The sequence below is a fragment of the Cornus florida genome, unplaced genomic scaffold (assembly GCF_030987335.1).
Source record: "Cornus florida cultivar Cherokee Brave unplaced genomic scaffold, ASM3098733v1 CherokeeBrave_3.0.0_Hap2_Chr03, whole genome shotgun sequence".
Classification (NCBI taxonomy): domain Eukaryota; kingdom Viridiplantae; phylum Streptophyta; class Magnoliopsida; order Cornales; family Cornaceae; genus Cornus; species Cornus florida.
Window position 1 is genome coordinate 70,070,110 of NW_026775573.1, and position 24,223 is coordinate 70,094,332.

Genomic DNA, 24,223 nt, shown 5'->3' on the forward strand with positions numbered 1-24,223 from the left:
GATGATAATAGGACTAGGCTAGCACAAAACATAGGTATCTAAAAGGTTAAAGGGAATAAGGCAGTGTATGTTAAGGGCGAATGAAATTGTTTCTTTTGCCGTTAACTAAGACACTAAAGGACAAACTGTCTAAGCAATGACGTGGCATAGGAAAATATATATTTAATCATTGAGCCATGTTATGTGGTTGTATCTATTGATTCCTGATGGATAGATTCTGGAGCCACTAAACATGTTTGCAATTTATTGTAAGGATTTCAGGAATCCAGAAGCCTTGATGATATGGGTATATATTTATCTTTTGACCTGATGCCAAGGTTGTAGCTAAGTCAGTGGGAGTATTACATCTGAAATTAGAGAGTATGAGGATATTAGTATTAGAGAACTATCTTTATGCACAGAAGTGAAACGCAATCTCATTCTTATTTCACTTTTGGCTTATAAAAAACTAGATCGTTATTTTGTAAAACTGGTTTTATAAAATTGAATAGATATGTGATTGCTTCTGGTGTATTGAAAGATGGTTAATATACTATAATCACAAGCTCTTAAGATTTGCAGGATGTAGAAACTAATGTTGCATCTTCTAGATTGAATGTTAAGAGAAAATTTGTTATTCCTGACTCATTGTATTTTTGGTGTCTATTTTTGGGTTGTAATCAATCAAAATGAGATTTAAAGATTGGTTAAAGAAGGTTTATTACCTAGTGAGGCAGAGGAGCCTAAACCAAACTTGTGAATCTTGTTTTGAAGGATAGATAACTCTAAGGGCTTAATCAGCCAAATGAAATAGACATAAAGAACAATTGGAGTCGGTACACACGTACACGTGTAGTCTTATGAACATCCAATCAAGATTACTCACGTTTTGGATAAATTTACCTGTTGCGACACAAGTCTTATACTTTTGGTATATTCCGAGAGGGTCAAGACTGATGTGGAGCTCAGATTAGGTAAACTTATCAAGACACTTCGATCTGATCGAGTATTTGAGTATTTCTTGGGATAGTGCAAAGACTATATGGTCAATGAGGGTGTTGTGTACCAGTTTTTCGCAATTGACGCTAAATTAATTTAGGTGTCAAATAAGAATAACAGAATTCCACTTAACATGGTTAGATCTATGATCAGTTATGCCACATTATCTCTTTCATTTAAGAGTTTAGCGTTAATGACATCGATACGCATTATGAACTGCATTCCATCTTAGTCTGTCTAAAGGATACCGTTGAGCTGTGTTTTTGACTAAATATTAGTTTGAATCATATGCACATATGGGGTAGTCTTGCACACGTGCGTTTGATATGGACAAGTAAGTTGGAATCAGATCATAGGCATGCTAGATTTGATAGCTACTCTAAATGTCACTAGGATGGATTATTTTATGATCTTAAAGATAAAAGTTGATTGTTTTCACTCACTGTTTATCTATAGGAGAATCATATTATGAATCACATACCTAGTAGCATAATGTTAGAGAATTTGGTATGAGTACCAGATGTACCACATGTGAACACACTTATTATAGAGATTGAGAATAATATATGAATTCCCTATTGATGCGTTAGCATCATCTACTACACAGATTCTTGCATCGGTACATTGATGTAGTGGGAGGATTATCATCCAATTCGACAGAATCATGTTTTTAGGTGAGACCATTATGGACATCCCTGTTAAACATGAGTTGGACCCAGTAAGCTACACGGAAGCGTGAACTGATGTGGATACAGATCGTTTTGGTGAGTTACTATGAAATCAGAGTTGGAATCTTTGTATTCTAATAAATTCTGGGATCTTGTAGAACTTTCTAGTAGGGTGATTCCTATGGAAGGCAAGTTAATCTACAAAAAGATACCAGAAGATTTCTTAGTGAATAAATCATGAGTGTACAAGGGAATGTCATTATTTTTCTTAATTCTATATATTGATGACATCCTACTCATTTATAATGACGTGGAAGTTTTGTCATCAATTATAAGGTAGTTGTTCAATTACTTTTAAATGAAGGATTTTCAAGATGTAAGCTATATTCCTAGGATCAAGCTTTTGCAAGATCAGGTTAAAAGGAAAATAGGCTTATCTTAATAATCCTACATTGATAAAGTTTTGACCAGGTTTGGTATGCATAACTCAAAGAATGAGTTCTTGCTTTATTGATATGGATCGCTCTATCTAGTAAGTAGTTTTTCAAGACTAGCAGAGGAGATTGAGCAAATGAGACTGGAACAATATGTTTCGGCATATGAGAGTCTCATATATGCCATGGTCTATACCAAACAGGACATCCGCTACATGGTAGGGATAGTCAGTAGAGATCAGTCCAATACTGGACTTGATAACTGGTCTATTGTGAAAAATATCATTAAGTACCTAAGGAGAACCAATGATATCATATTCATTTATGGATGTAATGATATGGTCCTAGTCAGGTATGCTAGTTCTGATTTTCAATCAGAAGTAGATACTATGAGGTTCATGACTTAGTGTATGTTCACTTAATGGAAGGGAAATCAGTTGGTAGATTGTCAAGCAGATTTCAACTGTTGACTCAAACCTGCAGGTGGAACATATTGCAGCCTTAAAGGTGGCAATATAAGCCTATTGGTTTGATCTCACTGATTTAGAGGTTGTGGAGCATACTAGCCTGCCTATCGAGCTATATTGTGACAATAGTGCAGAAGTAGTCCAAACCAATGACCCAAGGTTCCATAGAGGAACAAGATACACTGAGAGGAAGTATCATGTTCGACATGATATTGTCCGGCAAGAAAATGCACTTGTAGTTAAAACATTGCATTGGAACACAACTTTGTTGATCCATTATCAAAGGTGTCATTGATCAATAATTTTGATCATCATCTGGATAACATTGGAGTTAGGTGCAATTTGAATTGGCTATGAGGGCAAGTGGGAGCTGTTGGGATTTATATGCCCTAGCATAGCAAATTCCTATCTGGATTGTATTGACATATGTTCCTGACATATCTGAAATATTTATGATTTATATAATTGGTGAATTCAATGTATTATGTTTCAATTCACTATGAAATTGATAGTGTCCAGTTAATTACAAGAAATATTTATATATATGTATGTGATGACAATCAATGCATGATATATAAATAGTAATTATAAATTGTTCATAGTCGGTAATTATGGATGGACTCATAATTAATTAAGACTTGAACTGGATCCGCGTTAGGTTGAGATATATTGCGAGAGCCGTCGTATGCAATTACTCCCTATCACCGTCATGGCATTTGACTCTTAAGCATGAGAAAAGTATAGACTCTTTTATTAATTAATAATTACTTTGATTTGTTCGGCGGATTCTTCGGGATCCTTAGACCGACACTTTGGGTAGTTATGTAATTAATAGTTAGAGGGTTATATTTTTAATATTTGCATCATTGCTACTTGTATTTATTTTGTATTGATTATGGTTGATCACAAAGTAAATTCGAAGGCCTTCGTGTGTTTTTAGACAAAATGATTTATTATATATTTATTTATTTAAATTATTATTTTTGTCAAACAAATGTTTTATTGTGATCGAGCCAGAAATAATCAAAGGTACCAAAATAAATATATTAATTAAGTAGTCGGATTGATGGCTATATTTATCCGATAACTAATTATGCATAGAGGGGTCAAAGTGCAATATTGACTTAGATGTTATTTATTATTTAATTGGAGTTCAATTAATTTCTTTTAGTGGAGTAGAAATTAATTTATGAATTAATTGAATTGGGTCCATGGACCGGGCCAATTATTAATTCATTGTAGCCAATAAAATAATAGGCCCAATGGATTCTCACTCATAGCCCAACTTGATATTGGAATCATATTAGATTTGAGACATATGAATTAGAGATGGAGAAGGATTTGTTGTTTCCTTTTCTTTATTTTTATGTTGCCTATAAATATACATGGTCTATGTATATTTTAAAGGGGTGATTTTTATGAGAAGGAAAAAGGAATAAATTTTCTCTCTCTAGAAAATTAGGGTTTATGTTCTCATCTAATAGAGGCTCCCACAAGCCTAGTTTTCCAAGGTCATTCAAGGAGGCTTATGAGTGATTCCTAAAGGCAAGACCATTACCAAGAAGATGGAGATCCATGGAAAAGATGTCTAGCAAAAGGGATTTACAATAAGTGAGAACATTCACTTTAGATGAGAGATCTGAGGTTTACTCAAACCTTGATGTAAGTATTCAATCTTTTAGTTGAATAATACATCATATTTTATTTTATTTTTTTGCATAAAACTTGTCTCTATGTGATGAATCAAGATCTATGAATTTAAATCCCTCGAAAAGTTTTTAAAACTAGCACGTTTCCCAACAGTGGAGTCATTGGGTCTCTATTATCGTACTGATTAATGGACCTTTCGAAATTTAAATGTTAATAAATAGGCAAAATATTTGTCTACAACTATCCCTCTAGGATGAGAGACATTTTCAATATCCGTAGGTGAATATGAATGCTTAGTGTGTAATCCGAGTGAGGATGAGAGACATTTTCAACTCTCCACAATATATGTGGCTCCGCTTGAGAGCGTAGTAAGGAATTTTATAGGAGAAAATTTTCCAAGATAACTGATAAAGTTAACGACCCCTAATTTAGGAACTAGGATAATTCAAGGAGAATTATGAACAACAAAATTTGAATGAGATTTATGAGCTGCAACTGATTTATGAACAAGGAAGAGTTATGAGAAGGAGGAAGCATCGGAGGAAATTGCAAGACACACAAACTCATCAACACAATAGAAAGAAAAATAAAATTGTACAATATTAAAATATACTTGATTGATCACAAATTGGTATTCTTAAATAAATACACACTCAAATAGTAATCGAAATTTAAATGACACCATAATATATACAACTTTATCTACCAAGTCGACTAAGGAGTAATAAGTTTATTTTTATTTTTTCTTTGTTTTCTATAAACAAAACTCTCATGCACGTTTAGAAAATTACTTGTCAGTCAATGTGCCCTAAGTTCACCCCTCACAATGCCTCTCTAGATGAATCAAACAAAGTACCAAAATCAAGCAAGTTGCTTCCATTTTTACATAACCATAATGAACTGAAAAAGGTCCTGCAATTCCCTGTCACCACTTGTTTCAATCTTTGCCCATACCCATGGTGTAGTTGTGGAAAAATTCTAAAATACTCGGATACCGTATTACTGAGCTTATAGTTCTCGAATGTGATGATGAGACAAATCGAATACGGTACTCAGAATATTGTAGAATTTGTCCTGGTCCATGTATATATATATATATATATATCTTGGGTCCGAGCCGCCTGCTCAGAGTGTCGCTTTCACGTGCGGTGCCCGCGCCATTTTGAGGAATAAAAATAAGCTCGGCCTTGGACTTATCACATAGCTTGCAATTGCTTCAGATCAGGGGCATCCTCAGACACCCTCCAAACCTTCACAGACTTGTCCAAACTACCACTGTATACTATCCACCGCCCATCTTCTTTGGACCACTCCTGATCACGATCTTCCTCCACGGCCAAGCACTTCACGGGCCCACCGTGACCCGTCAGCACACACAAACACGTGTGGACCCCACCCTCCCCCATCCTCCTCCACACGCAGATACTCTTGTCCGCCGACCCGCTCAACACCAAATTACCAGCCGCCGCCAAGCACAGCACCGCCCGCTTGTGGCCGCGAAGCACCCCGACGTGCGCCGACATCAACTGCTTCCCACGTTCCCAGAAGCTCACCAGCCCGTCCGACGACCCACAGTACGCCACACCCCCACTCACCGCCAACGACGTCACCGCGCTGTCATGATTTAGAAGTACCTGCGCCAGAGTGTGCTTTGGTTTCTGTTGTTCTCTTTGCCAGACTTTCACCGTCCCGTCTGCGGAGCCGGTGAAGACAAGTCCCTCGAACCCGGCCACCGCCACCGAATTCACTGCGTCATCATGAGCGTCTATAGACTCCAAGCATTTGGAGTCGGAGATTCTCCACACTTTTAGGGTCTTGTCCCATGAGCCGGTATAGAGCAGGCCTTGCTCCTCGTCCAGGCTCATGCATGACACGGCGTCGAAATGCCTGATCCACGGAACGTTCCGGTGGCGGCGTACTCTGACATAGTTCCTGGGCCTGATGGAGCTCTTGATGAAGTCTCTGACTGTGGGTAAACTGCCCACGCGCTTGTACGCCGCCTTCCGGTTCGTCTGACAAAATCTCCAGACTCGAATCTTGCCGTCCTGGTGGCCGGTGAATATCTTATTACTGTTGCCCGAGACAACAATCGCTTTGACCAACCCACTGGTTTTGAATCCGGAAAATTCTTTTAAATTCCTCCAAACTCTTACGTTCTTGCTGTCGGAACCTGTGTACAAGAACGCACCGGATGTTGCTAAAGAATATACGTGACCTTCTTCACGGACAAGGGAACCGATGAGCCCATGGGCATCATGTTGACGAAAGTCGAAGCCTGAGTTTGAGGGAGATGGTTGAGTCCACCAGGGTGATTTGATATAAGGTGAAGCTAAGTGGTTCCACGGCGACATGAGATCGTAGGGAAGAGGAAAGTTAGTACTGCTCAGGCCGTCGTCGGCGGAGGCATTGCTAGTTCGGTTTGAGAAATGATTGTTGTTGTTGTTGTCGTCGTCGTCGTCGTTGTCTTCTTGATCTGTCAAAATAGTGGGATCATCGGAACGCAAGAAGTTTCCCAATTTTTGCCTCCGGAGAACATTTTTCCCAGACATTGGATCCCGAAAAGATATATACATGTATATATGTATATATATGTCCGTAGGATCAAAACTGAGTGGGAATTGAGAGTTTTAAGAATGAAAGAAGTGAGAGAGCCTTTGATATATGTAGAGATCGAGGAATAGGTATTGAGAAAATTGAATGCTTTGTGAAGGAGAATGAACTATATATATACACAATGTGGTCCGAACAGTGGGTGGGGTATTAGGTTGATGAAGGGTGTGAAATGAGGACACGCGTTTGGGGGTGACGTATACGTGATCGTTATGAAGATAAATAATATACTCCAGTATATGTGTTGCCTTTGGGAAACCGGGTGTGCCGGTAATAGAAAGGACCACCTGCCAAAAAAAATCATAATGGAAACAAAGGGTATTTAATTATCGTTTGACTTCGACTAGATAGAGTTTGGATGTTTAATTTACATGGATGACACGTATCAACGAAATTAATCTTATCATCAATCAAATGAAATCAATACTAGTGTTATTAATAATTGGACCAAACTACCCCCACTTACAACACTAACAAAAAAAAAAAAAAAAAAAAAATTAATATACTTGTCATTTGATAATATTTAAATAATTTATACTACAATTGTATAAAAGTAAAAATAAAAATAAAAAAATTAAAGCTGATGGTTCAATATGTAATGTAAAATATTCATATAATTTTTTAAACTTTAGAATTTACAGAATTCACAAGCTATATATTAAATACAGGGTTAAGTATAAAAAACAACCCGCTATATAAAAAAATGTGCAGGAAACTCCCTATTAAAAAAAGGATTAATTATACTTGCATCTTCTGAGATTTGTCTTATTGACAGTTAAATGAATATTAGACATTTTTTAAATAATAACACCCTGTCAAATTTTGAGTCCAAACAGAGTTTAAAAAGGAATAAAATGCTTACATTACCCTTCAAAATTTTATGGGTTAATTACAATGACACCACCTGAGATTTGCTGTAATAACAGGTATATACAAGTTGGACCTTTTTTAAACAATGACACCCCCTTAATTTGAATAAAGTTAACAAAGACACCCCAATTGATCACTGCCACATCTGATACATAATAAAATGACATTTTTGCCCTTTAACTTATGTGTTGACCAATATAATTAATGAAATTACTTTTTTAACCCTAATATAATATTTATATAATAATAAATAAATAAATAAAATATCAAACCAAAAAAAATATTAAACTAAGAATGTCGTGTATATATATATATAGAGAGAGAGAGATAGATAGATCATCACCCACCATCACCACCACTTCACCGAGTTATATATATATATATATATATATATATATATATATATATATATATATATATATACGCCCTCAAGATCATCCAGGCACAACTTCAACGGTGGCCGCAGCAGAGGCGGCACTGACACCACCGCAACTTTCACGATTTGAAGAAGCAAGGTGAAGGCTCCACGGCAATGGCTTCAAAGGTTCTAATGAGGGTTACGCTTCTTTGTTCGGCCGTAGATTCGGTTAATGGGATTCCCCTCCTGCTGGACCTGTCGATCGAGGGATCAAAAGGGCTCACAGCCTCAGTGTATGTATATATGTATTGATGGTTTTTAATTGGTTTAGGTGGGATGGCAATGGCTCCGCAACCGGTGGAGAATTAATGACCGGCGAGGCATCAAGATCTATGATGACCGGCGATTCACCGAGATATCTTTCGACATCGTTCTTGCCCAAAACGTATGGCTTGTTGATGGATCGTACAACTGATGACATGATCTGGTGGAACGAAGACTGATCAACCTTAATCATTTGGAATTTGACCGAGTTCGCTAAAGATTCTGCTGCCTTAATTCGCTAGAGATTTGCTGCCTTAATTTTTCAAACATAATAATTTTTTAACACCCATGAAATTGAGAAAATAGATGAGACAGTAGCCTTACTAGGTTTCACCATTTCTGATGGATGGGGTGAGAGGAGAGAGAGTGTGTGTGGTGAGGTTTACTATTGGTTATAAAGGCAAAACTGCCATTTAAGAATTTTAATATTTTACATTTTAATTTAATAAAATATTGAAGAGCAGTCTTGACTTTTCACCTCTTTTAAAGGGCTGTTTAGATCTAATTTCTAACATGGGGTATCATTGTTCAAAAAAAAGCTTAACTTGTATATAACTGTCATTACGACAAACCTTGGGGGTGTCATTGTAATTAACCCAAATTTTATTAATATTTTATTTAAAATATCATACTCATTAAATGACAAAAATGTCCTTCTTTGGAGGAAAAAAACAATATCAACCCATCTAACTATACTTTCTCTCTCTAACTTCCCAATCTCCTTCATCACCACTCACTCTCTCTCTCTCTCTCAATCTGAAAATCTAATGCAAGCACCATCTCTCTTCTATATATATATATATATTATACTTTTAGTCTTTTTGGCACTTGCATTTCCATTAGGTAATTAAAAGATTATTTTGTTCCGAAAATTAGAAAAGTGATTTGATGGTGAAGAAAACACCCTCATTCTTTAATTAGGATGAGCCTTTACTTGCAAATTTGTTGGCATATTAACAGACAAACAAGGTAAGCAACTGATTTGAACGCTTGTTTTTTTCATTTCTCGCTACGATACAAATTTGGACCTTTTTCATTTTTAACATGGACAGAAATGACAATTGATATTCAGGGATAAAAAGAATAGAAAGAACAATAAATCATATATCACAATAAATAATTATATGAAAAAACATGTACATATGCGTTAATGTATTACATATAATACATGTCTTTGAACAATATGCCACAGTATTTCCTTTTGCATTGAGTTAAATATGCATACACGAGAGATAGTTGGGTTTGTTTTGTTTTTTGTTTTTGTTTTGTTTTTTATTATTTTTTATTGCATATAATAGATAACTTTGTCAGTTTGGTCGCAGAGAAAATTAGAAGGATTAAAAAAAATAAAAAATTAGAAGATACAGCATTGTTTTTCTTCTGAAATTATTTAGTATTTACAATTTTTTTTTGGGCATAAAGGGCGATTAAGAGGACAAAGAGTGTGCGTGCATATATATATATATATATATATATATATATATATATAATATTGCAAGTTTGTTTATTTGCTTCTTAGAGTAAAATGGTAACTTCATTATTCAAATTTATCAATTCACAAGTCAAAGGATAATAGGGTCAATTTTCTTTGGGTCATTGTAAACTTTACCAAACCTAAAGGAGTGTCACTATTCAAAAATGAGTCAACTTTCATCTGGCTGTTAATAAGATAAACCTCAGGGGGTGTAAATGTAATTAACACCAGGAAAAAAAAAAAAAAAAAAGTGCATATAACTCCTTGTATTATCTATCTTTTGAGCAAATTGCCCCTTACTCATCAATTTTGACCAAATTTTTTTTTTACAAAAATCCCAAAATACCCTCCCTGATGTAAACGGGAAAAAAACAAGAAAAAATCCAACACCCCTCCTCTTCTAGGAAACCTATTTCCTAAACCAGCAGTGCAGTGGGAATTACACGGCTGGCGACGGCTGAAGCCGTGAGCTTGGCTCAGGACTCGTCGGGAGGTGGAGGTCCTCGACTACCGACGGTAGTTTTTGGAACTCCTCGCAGTCGATGTAGATGAGGTTCATGTAACGGTTGAAGGCCGTGAATTTTTCTGACAAGTTGGTGTAAGTACCTGATTTTTTTGTCAAACTAAAAATGAAATCGTATCCGGGAATATCACTAAAAACAATATGAGGAATACAGAATAATGGATTAAGGAAGGGAAAATCAGCCCAAATTGAGAACTGAAAGCGATGGTAGAGAAGAACGAAGTCTAGAGTATGACAGAGCCCGATTTCTTCACCCTTATTCTTTCTTTTAGCCACCTCTTTATAGCCTTAGGTAATCTAGGTTATATCTGTTGGGCCTATGGATAAAGTGAGATAGGATCCATGTCCCTTTATGGATCGTGATGCCCTAATCCCGACTTTTTCGGACATGCTGTCAGGTGTACGTACCTCACTTGAATGTTCTAAATAAAGGGTGGTTGTAAAGGTCTCTATGCTTACTCCAGACTGTCTTTCACTTTTTCTTCTCAGATTAGGCTTGCCTTGGCAAGACTTAAAGCTGATTTTCCACCCACCATTCCAAAATCCCTTCATCATTCCCAATAGTCTCGAAGAGTCCAACCACAACTCTTCGTCGTTAGTTCCCTCACTCGGCGGGTCATATTGAGGGACTAGGCCCGTCGATCGATGGGCCATACTTTAGATCAAGGTTCTTGGCCCATTGATTGACAGTTTGTGCCTTGGTCGGATCAAGGTTCTGTGCCCAATAATCGACAGTTTGTGGCTTGGTCAGATCGAGGTTCTAGGCTCATCGATTGACAGTTTGTGACTTGGTCGAATCGACGTTCTGGACCCATCGATCGTCAGTTTGTGGCTTGGTCGAATCGAGGTATGACGACCTTGTGGGCAGGTGTGTGTAAGCGTGTGCAGGAGACACCAGTAAAACTACCACACTAGGCGAGCTACAAGTACATAATCCCACATAGCTTGGGTGTGGATCGGGCAAGTGCTATATATAGATTCAACACCCTTCTATGACACAATGCATTTTAAAGTCTTGCTGGTTGTGAACTAACCAGAACTCCAGAGTTAAGAGTGATTAACCTAGAGTAGTACTAGGATGGGTGACCCCCTGGGAAGGTCTGGTTCGAGGGAGCTAAAAGCGGCAATATTGTGTCTGGCTAGGGTAAGGATTGTTACACGAGGTTCTGGGCCCATCGATCGTTAGTTTGTGGCTTGGTCGGATTAAGGTTCTGGGCCCATCAATTGTTGGTTTATGGCTTGGTCGGATCAAGGTTCTGGGCCCATCGATCTAGTGTTTGTGGATTTACTTTATGGGCTTATCGTTAGGTTACTAGTGCTGAGCTGGCCAGAGTCTATATATATCGAACAAATGTTGAAACATTTGTCTTGTTCTTACTTGTGGTCAGTGTGGTTTGAATATATAGCTAACGTGGCGTAACCTACATCCATAGTTGGCAACTGTCTTAGATCGTGATTTGCATCCGGTAGTTAATGTACTGAAGCATTTTTAAACTCTTTGATAGTAAGAAAAGCTCGGTGAGAACGCCTTCATCTCTCTTCAAGGCCAAGTTCTCCGATCTCACAACGGCGAATTTTTCACAGCCGCACTCATTTGGGCTTCAAGCAGTAAAATCCAGTGTCAATTTTTCCTTGTTGCAGCTTGTCAATGTGCTTAATCACTAGAGAAATATATTGGTCTAACAAATTGGTCCTTCGCTGTCATCGGAGGTTTCATTGCTGATTTCGTTAACCTCTTGGTACACACCGTTGTTCCTTCTCCTTTTGACCTAAAGACCTCGATTGTCATCATCATCATTGGTGACGTCATACCGAGCACTAAGGATCCGATGGTTCACTGTTTAAGGAATCGTCCAAACGCTGTCCGAGTACTGTCCGACGGCGTTGTCTATGTGAGGTGGTTGTTCTGGTGTGGTGGTTCTGGGATGGTAGCGGTGGTTATGAGGTGAGGATGACAGTTTTGGTAGCGATGGTTGTCAGCAAATATGGAAGTGGCCCAAAAAAATAATCGTCGGGAACAGAAAGAACAGGGAGAGAAAGAGAGGAAAGAAAACATTTTCCTTTTTTATTATTATTATTTTTATTTCTTTTATGGGGGTATTTTAGACATTTTAATAGTTAAATTGACATAATGTCCTTATTTGCACTAATTGAAACAATGGCGTTGCTGTTGTTGTTGTTGTTTTTTTTTTTTTTTTTTATTTTTTTTTATTTTTTTAAACACTTTGTATATAGTGAGGGTGTTTCTTACACTTAACCCTTAAATATATTTAAACAAAGATTATTTTTTTTTTTAATAAATTGGGAATTAAATATATATATATTAAAAGTGCAGTTAACTACTAGATTTTCCAATTTGTCTGAGAGAGTGTGATTTTTGGAATCATCCCTTTGTGACCTGTCAATTTGCTAAAGCAATGTAGAGGTGGTTTGGTGAGATTTTGGGCTGGGACTTGGGAAATTTTAATGCCATCCAGACCTTTTAGGATCTGGTTGATTGGTTTCATCAGAAGTATTAGACTTCAAGAACCCTTAAGAATCTGTTTGCTGCTGCTTTGTGGGGTATTTGGTAGGAAAGGAATGCGAGACTTCATAATGCAAAACATAGAGATCCTCAGTTGGTGGCCAAGCAAGAGCTATTTGAAGTGCTGGATGTTCAGAATGCTACTGCCCAAAACATTTTGCCATAGTTTGTTTGTGTGGAGTCTAAATTTGTATTGGAAATGGGCTTATTCTGTTATCATGTTTTAGTCTTGTGTTTCTTTTTAGTTTGAGGGTATGCCCTCTGTGCACATGTACTGAATTCTTTCAAGTTAAATACAACACCAATTATGAATATATATATATATATATATATTAGAATACTTATTACATACTACCTCTGTCCCATTATAATGGTCCAATTCCACACTTCACACTTTTTAAGACCACAAATTTTATTCTACTTTATTATATTGGCAAAAGATACATTTTCCAATTTGCCCTTTTCTTTTAAAAGTTTTGTTTTGTATAAGTCCAAGATTGAAGAACTTTCAAGGGACATTTAATGGGGTCCACCCATTTTGAGATTTTAATTATTTTAATCTTTTGGGGATAAATTGAGAATGTAATAAAAAGTAATGTGTTGATTTTTGAAATGTGACAACTATTACGGGACAATAAAAAATGAGATAATGGACTATTAATATGGGACGGATGGAATATCATATATATACACACAACAATATATATATATATATATATATATATATATATATATGTTTTGTATGCAATCAATGTCATCGGCCACTTGCCTTCGCCAAAATCTCCACCATATTGTTGTCTCAATCCCCTCCTCTTTCTAGGGTACATTTGTCATTTAATTTGATGGCTTATATTAGCAAAAAGTCTTTATACTCATATATTAAAAATAGCAGTATTTTGGTAGTCGTACATAAAAAAATAATAATCTTCTTCGAGATGAGTTACTTATGCAAAACTTTAATCCGAGAGTAATAAACAAAAACCTCCGAGGAGGTCAGGGTAATTTACCCTTAAAATAAAATAGTTTTACTCATGTAACAGGATATAATTGATTGATGGTACGGATGACAAAGTATTAAAGGTGGAGGAAAGTCTTTCCCGTCCTTATCGGCTTTACCTGATTGACCAACGAGACTCGTGCAAAGTATACTTATGCAAGGCATTCCTTACACGAATCGAGTAAAGCTCGAATTATGTTTGTGTGCATAACTCTTAAGAAATTGTTTGTATCTAGTAGAAATCAATCATAGATTTGATATTTCATGAGGTACGAGGAATCGAATTTTTAAGTTACATTTATACTAATTATCATTACTTAAGTATTTATTCATAATTATTTTTTTTAATTAAAAATTATCGTCAATTTGATTAGAAACACAATCTTTTTCTTTTGATTTTGATTTTTTGTTTTTTCCGTATAGAGGAGCATTAATTTTACGTTAATCTTGAAGTTAATTTAGCCTTTCATCCAATCGAAGTTGCATTAAAGTATGGTTCATGCACAAAAGTTTCGAGAATACATAGAATATTCAACCACGCTAGATGTTTTTAGTGGTATTTGTCTTAACAAATTTTAATTTTTTTTTTAAATAAATAATAAAATTGCTTTTGCAAAACGAGTTATTTTGTGGAAGTTAGAATTTTGAGAATTGACCGTATCTAATTTTAAGTGGGCCCAACTCATTCAAAATATTAAACACATGGAATTGATCATATCGCAGCGTACTAAAGTGAAAAAGTACATATGTTGATGCAATCGTTTTAGATTTTGTTCGTGTCTGAAATACAATTGTCATACAATAAAGGTGTAAAATGTGTATGTAGGATACAATTACACATCGCTAGTATTCGGTCTTAGGTAGGACGGGGAAATGCAGTTTGCTTTTTTGACTCGACTCCAATAATTAAGTTCACGAAAATAATAATTTAAGGTTATGTTTCGCAACGTTTTTATTTTTTATTTTTAATTGTAGCAAAGCAAAATAAGAAAATATATTGATAAAAATTGCTATCATTTGAATGATACCAAACCATTTTTTAAAAAAATATATTAAAATTAGAAAAATCATATTGGTGTACAAAGGCACTGTTTAGGCTCTGGTCTATTCTTTAATTAAATTGAAATAACGTAAAAAAATAAGTCCCAATAAAACTTTGTTAGACTGCCCTCGATCTCTTTCTTCTTCTCCTTAAAATCGTTCTTTCCATTTCTCTTCTTACAAATATTCTTGGCTTTGTTTGCTTAGATAGAAACAGTTAGAAAAGAAAGAAAAGAGAAAATTTTTAATTTTTTTTGTAGAGTTTGGTAGATAAAGAGAGAAACATAATGAAAAATTTAGTTCCCGCATTAAATATTTTCCTTAAAAAAAATTTGGGGGGACAATTTTATTTTTACGAGAAAGAAGCGTCTATTTCTTTGCGGTTCCTATTTTACCCACTAACTTAATCATACAAAGTTCTCTCCAAAACAACTTCTATTATAAGGTAAGTTCTCTCCAAAATAACTTTTATTCTGAGATAACGCAAATTATAAAATTATATATATACATAATATCAATGATAATTTGGGTAAAATTAATAGATCATGCTTCTAAATATAATTTTTAATTTTTTTTATTTTAACTATTCATAATCCGGTATGGATATATATATATATATATATATATATATATATATATATATATATATGGTAAAATATTTGATTTTTCTTCCAAACAGTAGTATTACCTCTTCATCTCTAATTTTATATATTTTTTAATTTGTTTATCTTAAACTAATAATTAGTTTTACTTAAGAAAATATTATGAAACCTTATTCTAAATATAAATAATATAAATGAATATAAACAATTATATATTTGATTTTAATAATATATTTTTTTTACTTAATAAGGGTAATTTTGGCATACATAATCACTTTCTTTTTCTTTTATGCTATCCGAACTGACAAACTAGCATTTTTTTTTTACAATTTTTGAGATAAATTTTCATGCTAACCAAATACATGCTAGAAATTCACTTTTCTTTTCATTCACTTTCTATTTCTTTTCTTTTCTTGCGTCAATGATTCCTTCCTTTCATGAATCCTCGCCCTTTTTTCTCTTCCACCATATCCTAAGGTTCCTTCCATTCATGTCTCATTGCTTTCTAAACTCAACTTTGAGTTGAGTTCTCAAAATCGTCCACCAAGACACATAGACAAGTTAACGAACAAGACATTGTCCATATTGATACAGCCTTTGACCAAGCATTATTGTCAATCTAAACAAATCAATTTATTCCCTCTAAAGTTTTAGCCATGAAGTTTTTGTTTTTCTTCTTCAATTTGGCAATTCTAGAACCTTTTTTATTGTTTTATGATTGACTTCATATTTGTCTTCATTTGCGTGGACAATTGAAAAAGTATCAACAAATGATATTAACAACAATGGAGGTGATTTTGTATTCAAATTTCTAATGACTCCTTCAATTTTGAAAAGATATAGAATTATAAGAAAATTTTAGATTTACTGATGGAGAAAGGAAAAAAAAAAAAAAAAAGTTACAGAGGTTTGCAATGAAACATGAGCGGATAGAAACCCATTACAACACGAGTATTTTGATATTTTAATTTATTAATAATGTAGTGGTGGGTTAGAGTAATATTATATCAGTATCCATAAATAAGTTTTAAATATTATATGCTCATAAAGAATTTATTTATTTATTTATTTATTTTTATCGGTTGCGTTGTATGATGAATGCATTCAATTATTTATCGACACGTTACATATTACACGAAGGTTTTGAATGTGGCCGCTGATGATACAACAGGCACAATCAAAATTTTCCTCCTCAGTACGTATTAAACCAACAATGATCCACCTGATCTTGACCACACATGAGACGCGCCAAATAGAAACCTGTGTCTCACATTCTAATAGTCAACGGTCTATCATTGTTAGCTACCTAAAAGTTTGAAAAATGAATAGGCCGGTCGAACGATCGGGGCAGAAATAGTCCCCACAAAACCCCGAGCTAAACCAATAACAATACGACACGATAGCTTTTGCTTGCGTCAGCATATCGCAGTGAGGACAGTAGCGTATTGAAAAAGAAAAGCACTACGGTTGCAAAAATACCAAACTAAATGCCACGAAACTATGACACAAGAATCATCAGCTCCGAGGTGTTACAGTCGTGTTGATTGGCATATACCCACACGTGGCTGTTGGCGCGGAAAGCTAATAAGAAAGAGTGAACTTCCCGGGAAAAAATAAAAATAGAATTATAGAAATAACTTGTGGTTGAGAATTTAAAATCCAACAAATCCGAATATAATATTTTTTGTGACTGAAAGAATGATACGATGATGTTATTCCCTATTCAAATATTTAAAAAATTGATGTTTTTGAAGGCTCAAACTATTTATTATTTATTTTTTTCTATAAGAATATGCTTGTTTCAAATTTTGAAATACAAATTATTTATATTCAGAGGAAGTGTATAAAGGTTTTGAGAATAATTAGTATATAAGGTTATAATTTGATTTATTTTATTTTTTACAATTAAAAATAGTCCTTCCTTGCAAGATAACATAAGAGTTAATCGAACTACGTGGTGTCTAAGTGTAACTTAACTATTAAGAGTGGAGTCAGAATTTTAGTTTAAGGGGAGGGTTCTAGTGCAAATATATATATATATATATATATATATATATAAAGGAATAGAAGGGGGGAAAATTAAAAAAAAAAAAAAAAAAAGTTAAAAAAAAAAGTAAGAAAAATGACAACTTAAGAAGGAAAAAATTAAAATTTAATTTAACAAAAAAATTTTAACTATTTTTAAAGAGTTTGAAGAGTAAATTAGAAAAAAAAAATTAAAAAAATAAGAGATGATTTTAAAAACTAATACATTGGGCTTCGTCATGCTAACAATCAAGTTAGTACTTAATGATTGTATATCTAAAAATATATGAAATTTATGCGGTACATTAATAGATTAACTGAACTCTCATTTTACCATGAATTTTGATAGATAAAAGTATAAAAAATATTTTGTCCAAAATTAAATAAAATAACAAAGACCAAATATTCTGTATCCACGTCTTCAGATTGATTCTTTGTAAATTTATTCCAACACCTTTCTATTTCTTCTTTTGCTTTCTCTTTTTCAACGACAACACTCAAGGACATCACTCGGGATTCAAAACGTAACAAATTGTCTTTCTTTCCCCGCTAGTGGGGAGCAGAAACGATGTCTCTAAAAGCCTCTTTTAACATAATCAAGAAGCTAGAAATATATAAATTAATTATTACATTAATTAGTCTAGATCATCTTCAGCATAAAAAAATCTCATGTTTTTTTAAAGTATAAGGTGGTAATGATAAAAGCGTTACACATGCACACCCAGTTTCACTGACACCTCTCATCTAGAGTTTTTTTATTTGAAATTGGATTGCTGCTGGTTGGTAAGAAATAATATTTGTTATTTGCGAGAGCTTAAATATTGTGGACAAGCATTGACTTTTGAATACCATATTGAAAAGCAAACAGCGTGTAAATGTTGATTATATTTTAAGCGTGTTTTTAACACTTGATCTTATTTATTTATTTGTGTGATTGATCCGGAATGAATGGTCTCGAATCAATCGCTAGACATGTAAGTAAAATATTTGATCTGAAATTTTGAGGTTAATGGTCCTGATTATGTAATAATTTTTAATTTTTTTTTTAAAAAATTATATCATGGAATAGAGGAGCGATATAAATGAAGTATATGCGTCAACTTTAGAGTAATTTGCGGTCAACTTCCATACCGAATGGGGAAGCTCGTGTCTACCTCGTCATGTGGCATACAGTATCAAAGACACCTGGCAAGAAAAAAGTTTTGTACAAACCATAGAATATAAATAAAATACTGCAATTGTGTAAGTTGTGTACCAAAACAATAAAATAACACATAGCTTATAGGTCAATCTACCCTTAATTTATAATTAATTAAAATCATATTTGAACTCTATAAAATTAATCTTTCTTTAACTTCAAAACATGTCAGCTACTCATCAAACACGTTCCCCTTCCACTCCGCACAAAATCTTATGCCATATAAATATGAATTTATTGCACAACTTGACATTTCATCATTTTATATAAATTCACCAAAATTAATAATAATAATCAAGGATTGGACCAGCAAGGAAGGGTTGAATCAGCAATCTTTCTAGATTATAGAATGTATTTCATGATAGGCATCACAAAATATTTTAATGTCTATACTCAACTTATACGTGGGCCCATATGATTGAGGGTTATCAGATTAGGGTTCTATTAATATTCAATTTTTTATTAATTTTTTTTTTTTACAAGTGTTTGACCACATATTTAGTTTATAAACTTGAACTTTATATGGTAACATTGAATGAGTAAAAATTGAAGTATGAAATTCACTTTATGTAATCAAATGAATTTGAGAGGACCCTAATAAATCTATAGTATTGTTTTAATTTATCGAAAATATGTGATGTGATATTATGAAATTAAGAAGTCTACAATAACTTCGATTATAGTGCGAAAAATATTTAATGTTGACTTATAAAAATGAAAATGAAAAAGAAAAAGAAAAAACATAAAACGGTGTGCGAATGGGAGATAACACGTCCTTTCTAAAAAACAAATGATGAGATAATATGTTACAACAGTAAGTGTTGAAACCAATCAAATGAGTGTCAGGTTCGCAGTTGTGGTTTCGGCCGTGATCGCGGCGTAACATAATTGAGTCTGTATCGATGTTATGTAACATAATTGGTTATAACAATCGTAAATTGTTTTATATCTCGCACGTAGTGGCCAAAGAACATCGATACACGGCTTTTTTACAACATAATTCAATAAATATGATTTTTAAATAAATTTTATTAAATTTTTTAAAATCCTTTAACACAATTAATAATCTATTCATGAATGTTAGAACAATGTCGCTATTAAAAACACATGTCGGTTATATTTTTACGAAATTAATGAATAAGTAAACTCAATTAGTGAGTTTTTTTAATATCTGAAAATCATTTATCACAATTTGTTAAATATTCTTGAATTAAAGAGTTATTAGTTTTATTTTATTTTTAATTAGCAAACATAATATATTGTTACTTAAAGTCATGATTGATACAGGATATTTAACCGGTTAAGAAGTATAAGTGACACAAGAGTCCAAGTTTTTGGATAGACTACAAGTGGTAGTATTAACGACGACTACCTTTGCCTAATGGTTCTCCTATGTCATGATGGAAAAGTCAAGGAAACCAATTCTCTAAGTGGACACTGTTACTAAGACCCTCGATAAAAAAGAGGGTCGGTCAACCAATTAAGGTACGACACAAATTAAATACAAAGTGTCTTTTCCTCTCCATATTTATCGTCAAGTACTAACTTAATCGTCAGAGTGCTCCCGACCGGCACCACGCCAGCAGTCACTTCTATTGTCTTGCAGATACGACCCCAGCTCTAGACAATGCAAATTTTTGCATCAACAGTTGGCGTCGTTTGTGGGAAACGAAGTTCAACTATGCATAATTATATTTTGAGATTAAAAGTAGTGCAGTTGATAGAGGAATTTTGGGGTCATGGCTTTCGACAAGTTTGGCATCAATTCTTACTCCACAACTACTCAAACAAATTAAGCATTTATCATCGCCGCTAAACTCCTACTCCTTAGCCTGGAACAATCTCACGGGCTCAACTTCAACAAGCCCTTTTGATTCGTCAATCACAATTGCTCTCGTCGGAAAATACCTGTAACGATCCGGATTTCTAAACCCGGTGCGTTAGTGATGAACCGGAAGTTGACCCGATAACGAACCCGAAATGCGGAAGCGAAAGAAGCAAAATGACCTCAAGAGATGTACATCATCCCTAAGGCCCCAAAATGACTCTCCATGAAACCACAGAACTCAAATGAGCCAAGCAAATGAAGTAAGAATGCCTAACCCAAAAAGAGATGAACTAAGGGCAAAATGGTCATTTCGCACTGAAAAGGGTGCCACCGTGCACACCATTGGAAGGATAACGAAAAATGAACAAAATTAGACTCAAGAATCGGCTGATTCTGAGTCCGGGCAGAAAAGATATGAAATTCCAACACCCGATGCGAAAGTTATAAAACAATGACTTAACATTTTTCAATATTTTCATAATAAACTTTGAAAACAAAAGTGCATAGAAAACGAGATACATGTCATTGGCCTCCGGCCTCATCTCATACATGTTAAATACATTGAAAAGAGTGCACTTACGTACACTTTACATATACGAATTAACGAATACAAGTTTAAACAAATAGGGCTACAAAGAGGCATCTTATGCTAACACTTGCATAAAATAGAAACTTAGAAACTGTAAGCCATCCAAGGAGCAATGGAATCTTCAAATCCTGAGTCCTGTACCTAAAATATGCCCCAGTATCGTAGGGGTTAGTAACATAAATCTACTCGTAGGAGATGAGCATGCATCGACCTAACATTTTACAATTTTATCACCTTATGGTAAAACATGTTAAAAGGGCTCATGCCACCTAACGTCTATGTCAAAATGAGACCCAGGGAGCATCCTAAGCTACCTAGATCATTTCTATCATAATTACATTGTTCATGCAATTCAAATAACATGGAAACATGTTATACAAGGCAACAAGATATAGATTCTCAAAGTCTTTAACTTGAAATCCAAAATACGAAAACAACAAGTGTGGGTCATGCCACCTAACGTCTATGTTCAAAATGAATCTATAAGGTCATTCCTAAACTACATTTGAACATCAAAACACAAATTATGATATCGATGCAATTTAAACAACAATGGAACTTCCAATACAACGCATGAGACATGCTTTCACAAAGCTACATCTTAAGCTCAAAATAGGAAATCAAATAAGGAACAACAAGTTGCGATATCATCTAGTTATCAACTTGAAATGAAATACGAAATTAAATAAAGTGGATGCTCGGACGTCACACCGGATCAGACCGACAACATAGTTACTTTAGGGTTACTAGCCCATGGGTAACCTCCCTATGTGCGCACTAGACTATATAGAGGGACAATCCCCCGTACTAGAACCAAGTTCTAGCCGTAGCCAAATAACGACATCCCCAAGTTTCCAAAATCAACAAATTGTGTAACAACGTATATATATCAACATGTATATACAAGACATTAACTATTTACCAAGCACAATCCAAATTTTTGAAACTTATACAATACATGCTCAAAATTCACAATTACTATGGCATGTAAGATGTCAAATACAAAGTGTGCAATTCCTTACACATAGCAACAATATATTCAATAAGGAAAAACATATTCTCATGAATATAAAAGTAACAACTATGTTATCCAATGCTCAAAAGTAATCAAGTGAACATACATCAAATCCAAATCCATGATTTAAATATAGAAATAACTTCCAAAATGCAATTAAATCCATGGAGTAATAAAGTAGAATTTAATTAAACATAGATAGTTAAATTCTCTAAATTCTAAGTTAATCCAAATAACCTCAATTTAATATATATTGAAAGATATATCATGGTCATCATATATATAACATCAAATGACAAGTTAAGTGATTAAAACACTTAAAACAAAATTAATCAAGTTAATTAATTAATTTCCTCTAGATTTTTAAACAATTCCAAATGCCCTCAATTTAATCTATGTTAGAGAACATGTCAAGGCCTATTTAAATACCACATTACAACTTGATTTAATACTTGATACAACCATGTAAATTAAACTTTTACTAAAGATAATATTAAATAAAAGTTGTAATTCTTAATCAAATGATCCAAATTTAATATATGTTAACCAACATATCTAAGCGTAATTTCCTAGCATGTTACAATTCAAATCAAAGTTATACATACAAAGAAATAAAAATTACTAACTTTCTATATTTGATACAAGGCATACATATATGTTGTATAATCATGGCAAACACACAATACAACACACAAATAATCCTAAAACATTCCCTACCTCAATTGGAATGAAAATCCCAATTACCACCGAAATGAAATCGCCCCAAATTTTTGGTCCGCAAAACAGATTTTTCAGCTTGCTACATTCAACTTGTAAAATTCATAAAAAAATCAATTCTAACCCAAATTGAATGAATCCAAAGTCTAATGAAAGCTTAAACACTATAATTTGATATATCAATTTAGTTTAACAAAATATTTTCCCAATTGAAACAGTTTTGACCCACAACTTTGAAATAAATTCTGCCCAGAAAACATATTTTCAGCCTGTAGTTTCCAACTTTGAAAATTCATGAAAAATTCATTTGACATCCAAATTGGGCAAACCTAATTTATTTTGGAAATAAACATATGAGAGTATAAAACTGGAAATTTAAGCCATGATCCAATGTCAAAAGGTTAGTGAAATAAATCATCTAAAAATATGTTTTCCAGCTATAATAAAAACATGGACAGCAGATAGTTTCGGATTTTTAAAAAAATTCAGAAATGCTCTAAAATCTTGAAAAAATTCTGATTAGTGTAAAACCCATGGGGAAAGTTTCAGTAAAAATTTCAAGGCAATTGAAGTACCACAACTCCATATAAAAAATTCATTTCCAGACTGAAAAGGAAAATCTTCAAATTTCCAGCAACTAGCTTGCAACTTCAAAAATTCATAACTAATTCATTTTAAATCCAAATTACATGAAACCAAAACTAAATGAAAGCTAATTGAGTATATTTTCATATTCTGTATTTAATTTAACAAGATTAGTTTCAAGTTAAAACAGTTTAAGGGCAAAATACAAGTCCTTCTCTTCTATGCATGTAAAACACTCAATAATGACATAAAAATACTTCAAAATAATAGATCAATACCTCACTAGAGAATTGAATCTCTAGATACCAAAGCAAAACTAAGAGTTAGGTTAGATCCTTCAAGGCATTTGAAGAGGAGGATGAGGGGAACAAAAAGTATTCCAAGTTCAAAGTTCTAAGGTGAGTGAAAGGGCACCAAAAATGAAGTCAAAGCTACTAGTCAAGCTTTTCTCCAATGGTGGCTTCCTTAGGGTTCTTAAGAGGAAAGTGATGAATGAATTAAAATGTGTAAACCCTAAGCTAAATTGGTGGGCTTCTCTACTCACTAGGTGCTCTTGCACTACCTCTCACACACACACTAATGCAAGACTAAAGGTGAGTCCTACACTTGTCATGAATCCAAGTAAGCTTCCAAGATTAAATATTAACCCTACACTTGTCAACCATCCATGCCAACAAGTGCACCAATCCTAGGATAACAAGTGGGTGAATCTCCAACCTCCATGTGTCATGAGATTAAGCCTCCAA

General features: G+C 34.0%; 1 protein-coding gene and 1 long non-coding RNA gene across 2 annotated transcripts; both read right to left on the reverse strand.

The window, feature by feature from the left end:
* Nucleotides 1–4,789: 4,789 nt before the first annotated feature.
* On the reverse strand, nt 4,790–6,950 carry LOC132300742 (protein JINGUBANG-like). Its single transcript, XM_059797956.1, has one exon. The coding sequence runs from the start codon at nt 6,768–6,770 to the stop codon at nt 5,394–5,396; it is 1,377 nt and encodes a 458-aa protein (XP_059653939.1). The 5' UTR covers nt 6,771–6,950; the 3' UTR covers nt 4,790–5,393.
* A 14,076-nt stretch (nt 6,951–21,026) lies between these two features.
* On the reverse strand, nt 21,027–24,004 carry LOC132298823 (uncharacterized). The gene is made up of 3 exons (XR_009479969.1): nt 23,756–24,004; nt 22,893–22,984; nt 21,027–21,301 (listed from the first exon to the last, which is right to left on the reverse strand). It is a non-coding gene; the product is annotated as an uncharacterized LOC132298823 (long non-coding RNA).
* Between the last annotated feature and the right edge of the window lie 219 nt (nt 24,005–24,223).

Excerpts from the sequence above, each read along its gene's own strand:
- LOC132300742 (XM_059797956.1), bottom strand. The coding sequence starts at position 6,770 with ATGTATATATCTTTTCGGGATCCAATGTCTGGGAAAAATGTTCTCCGG.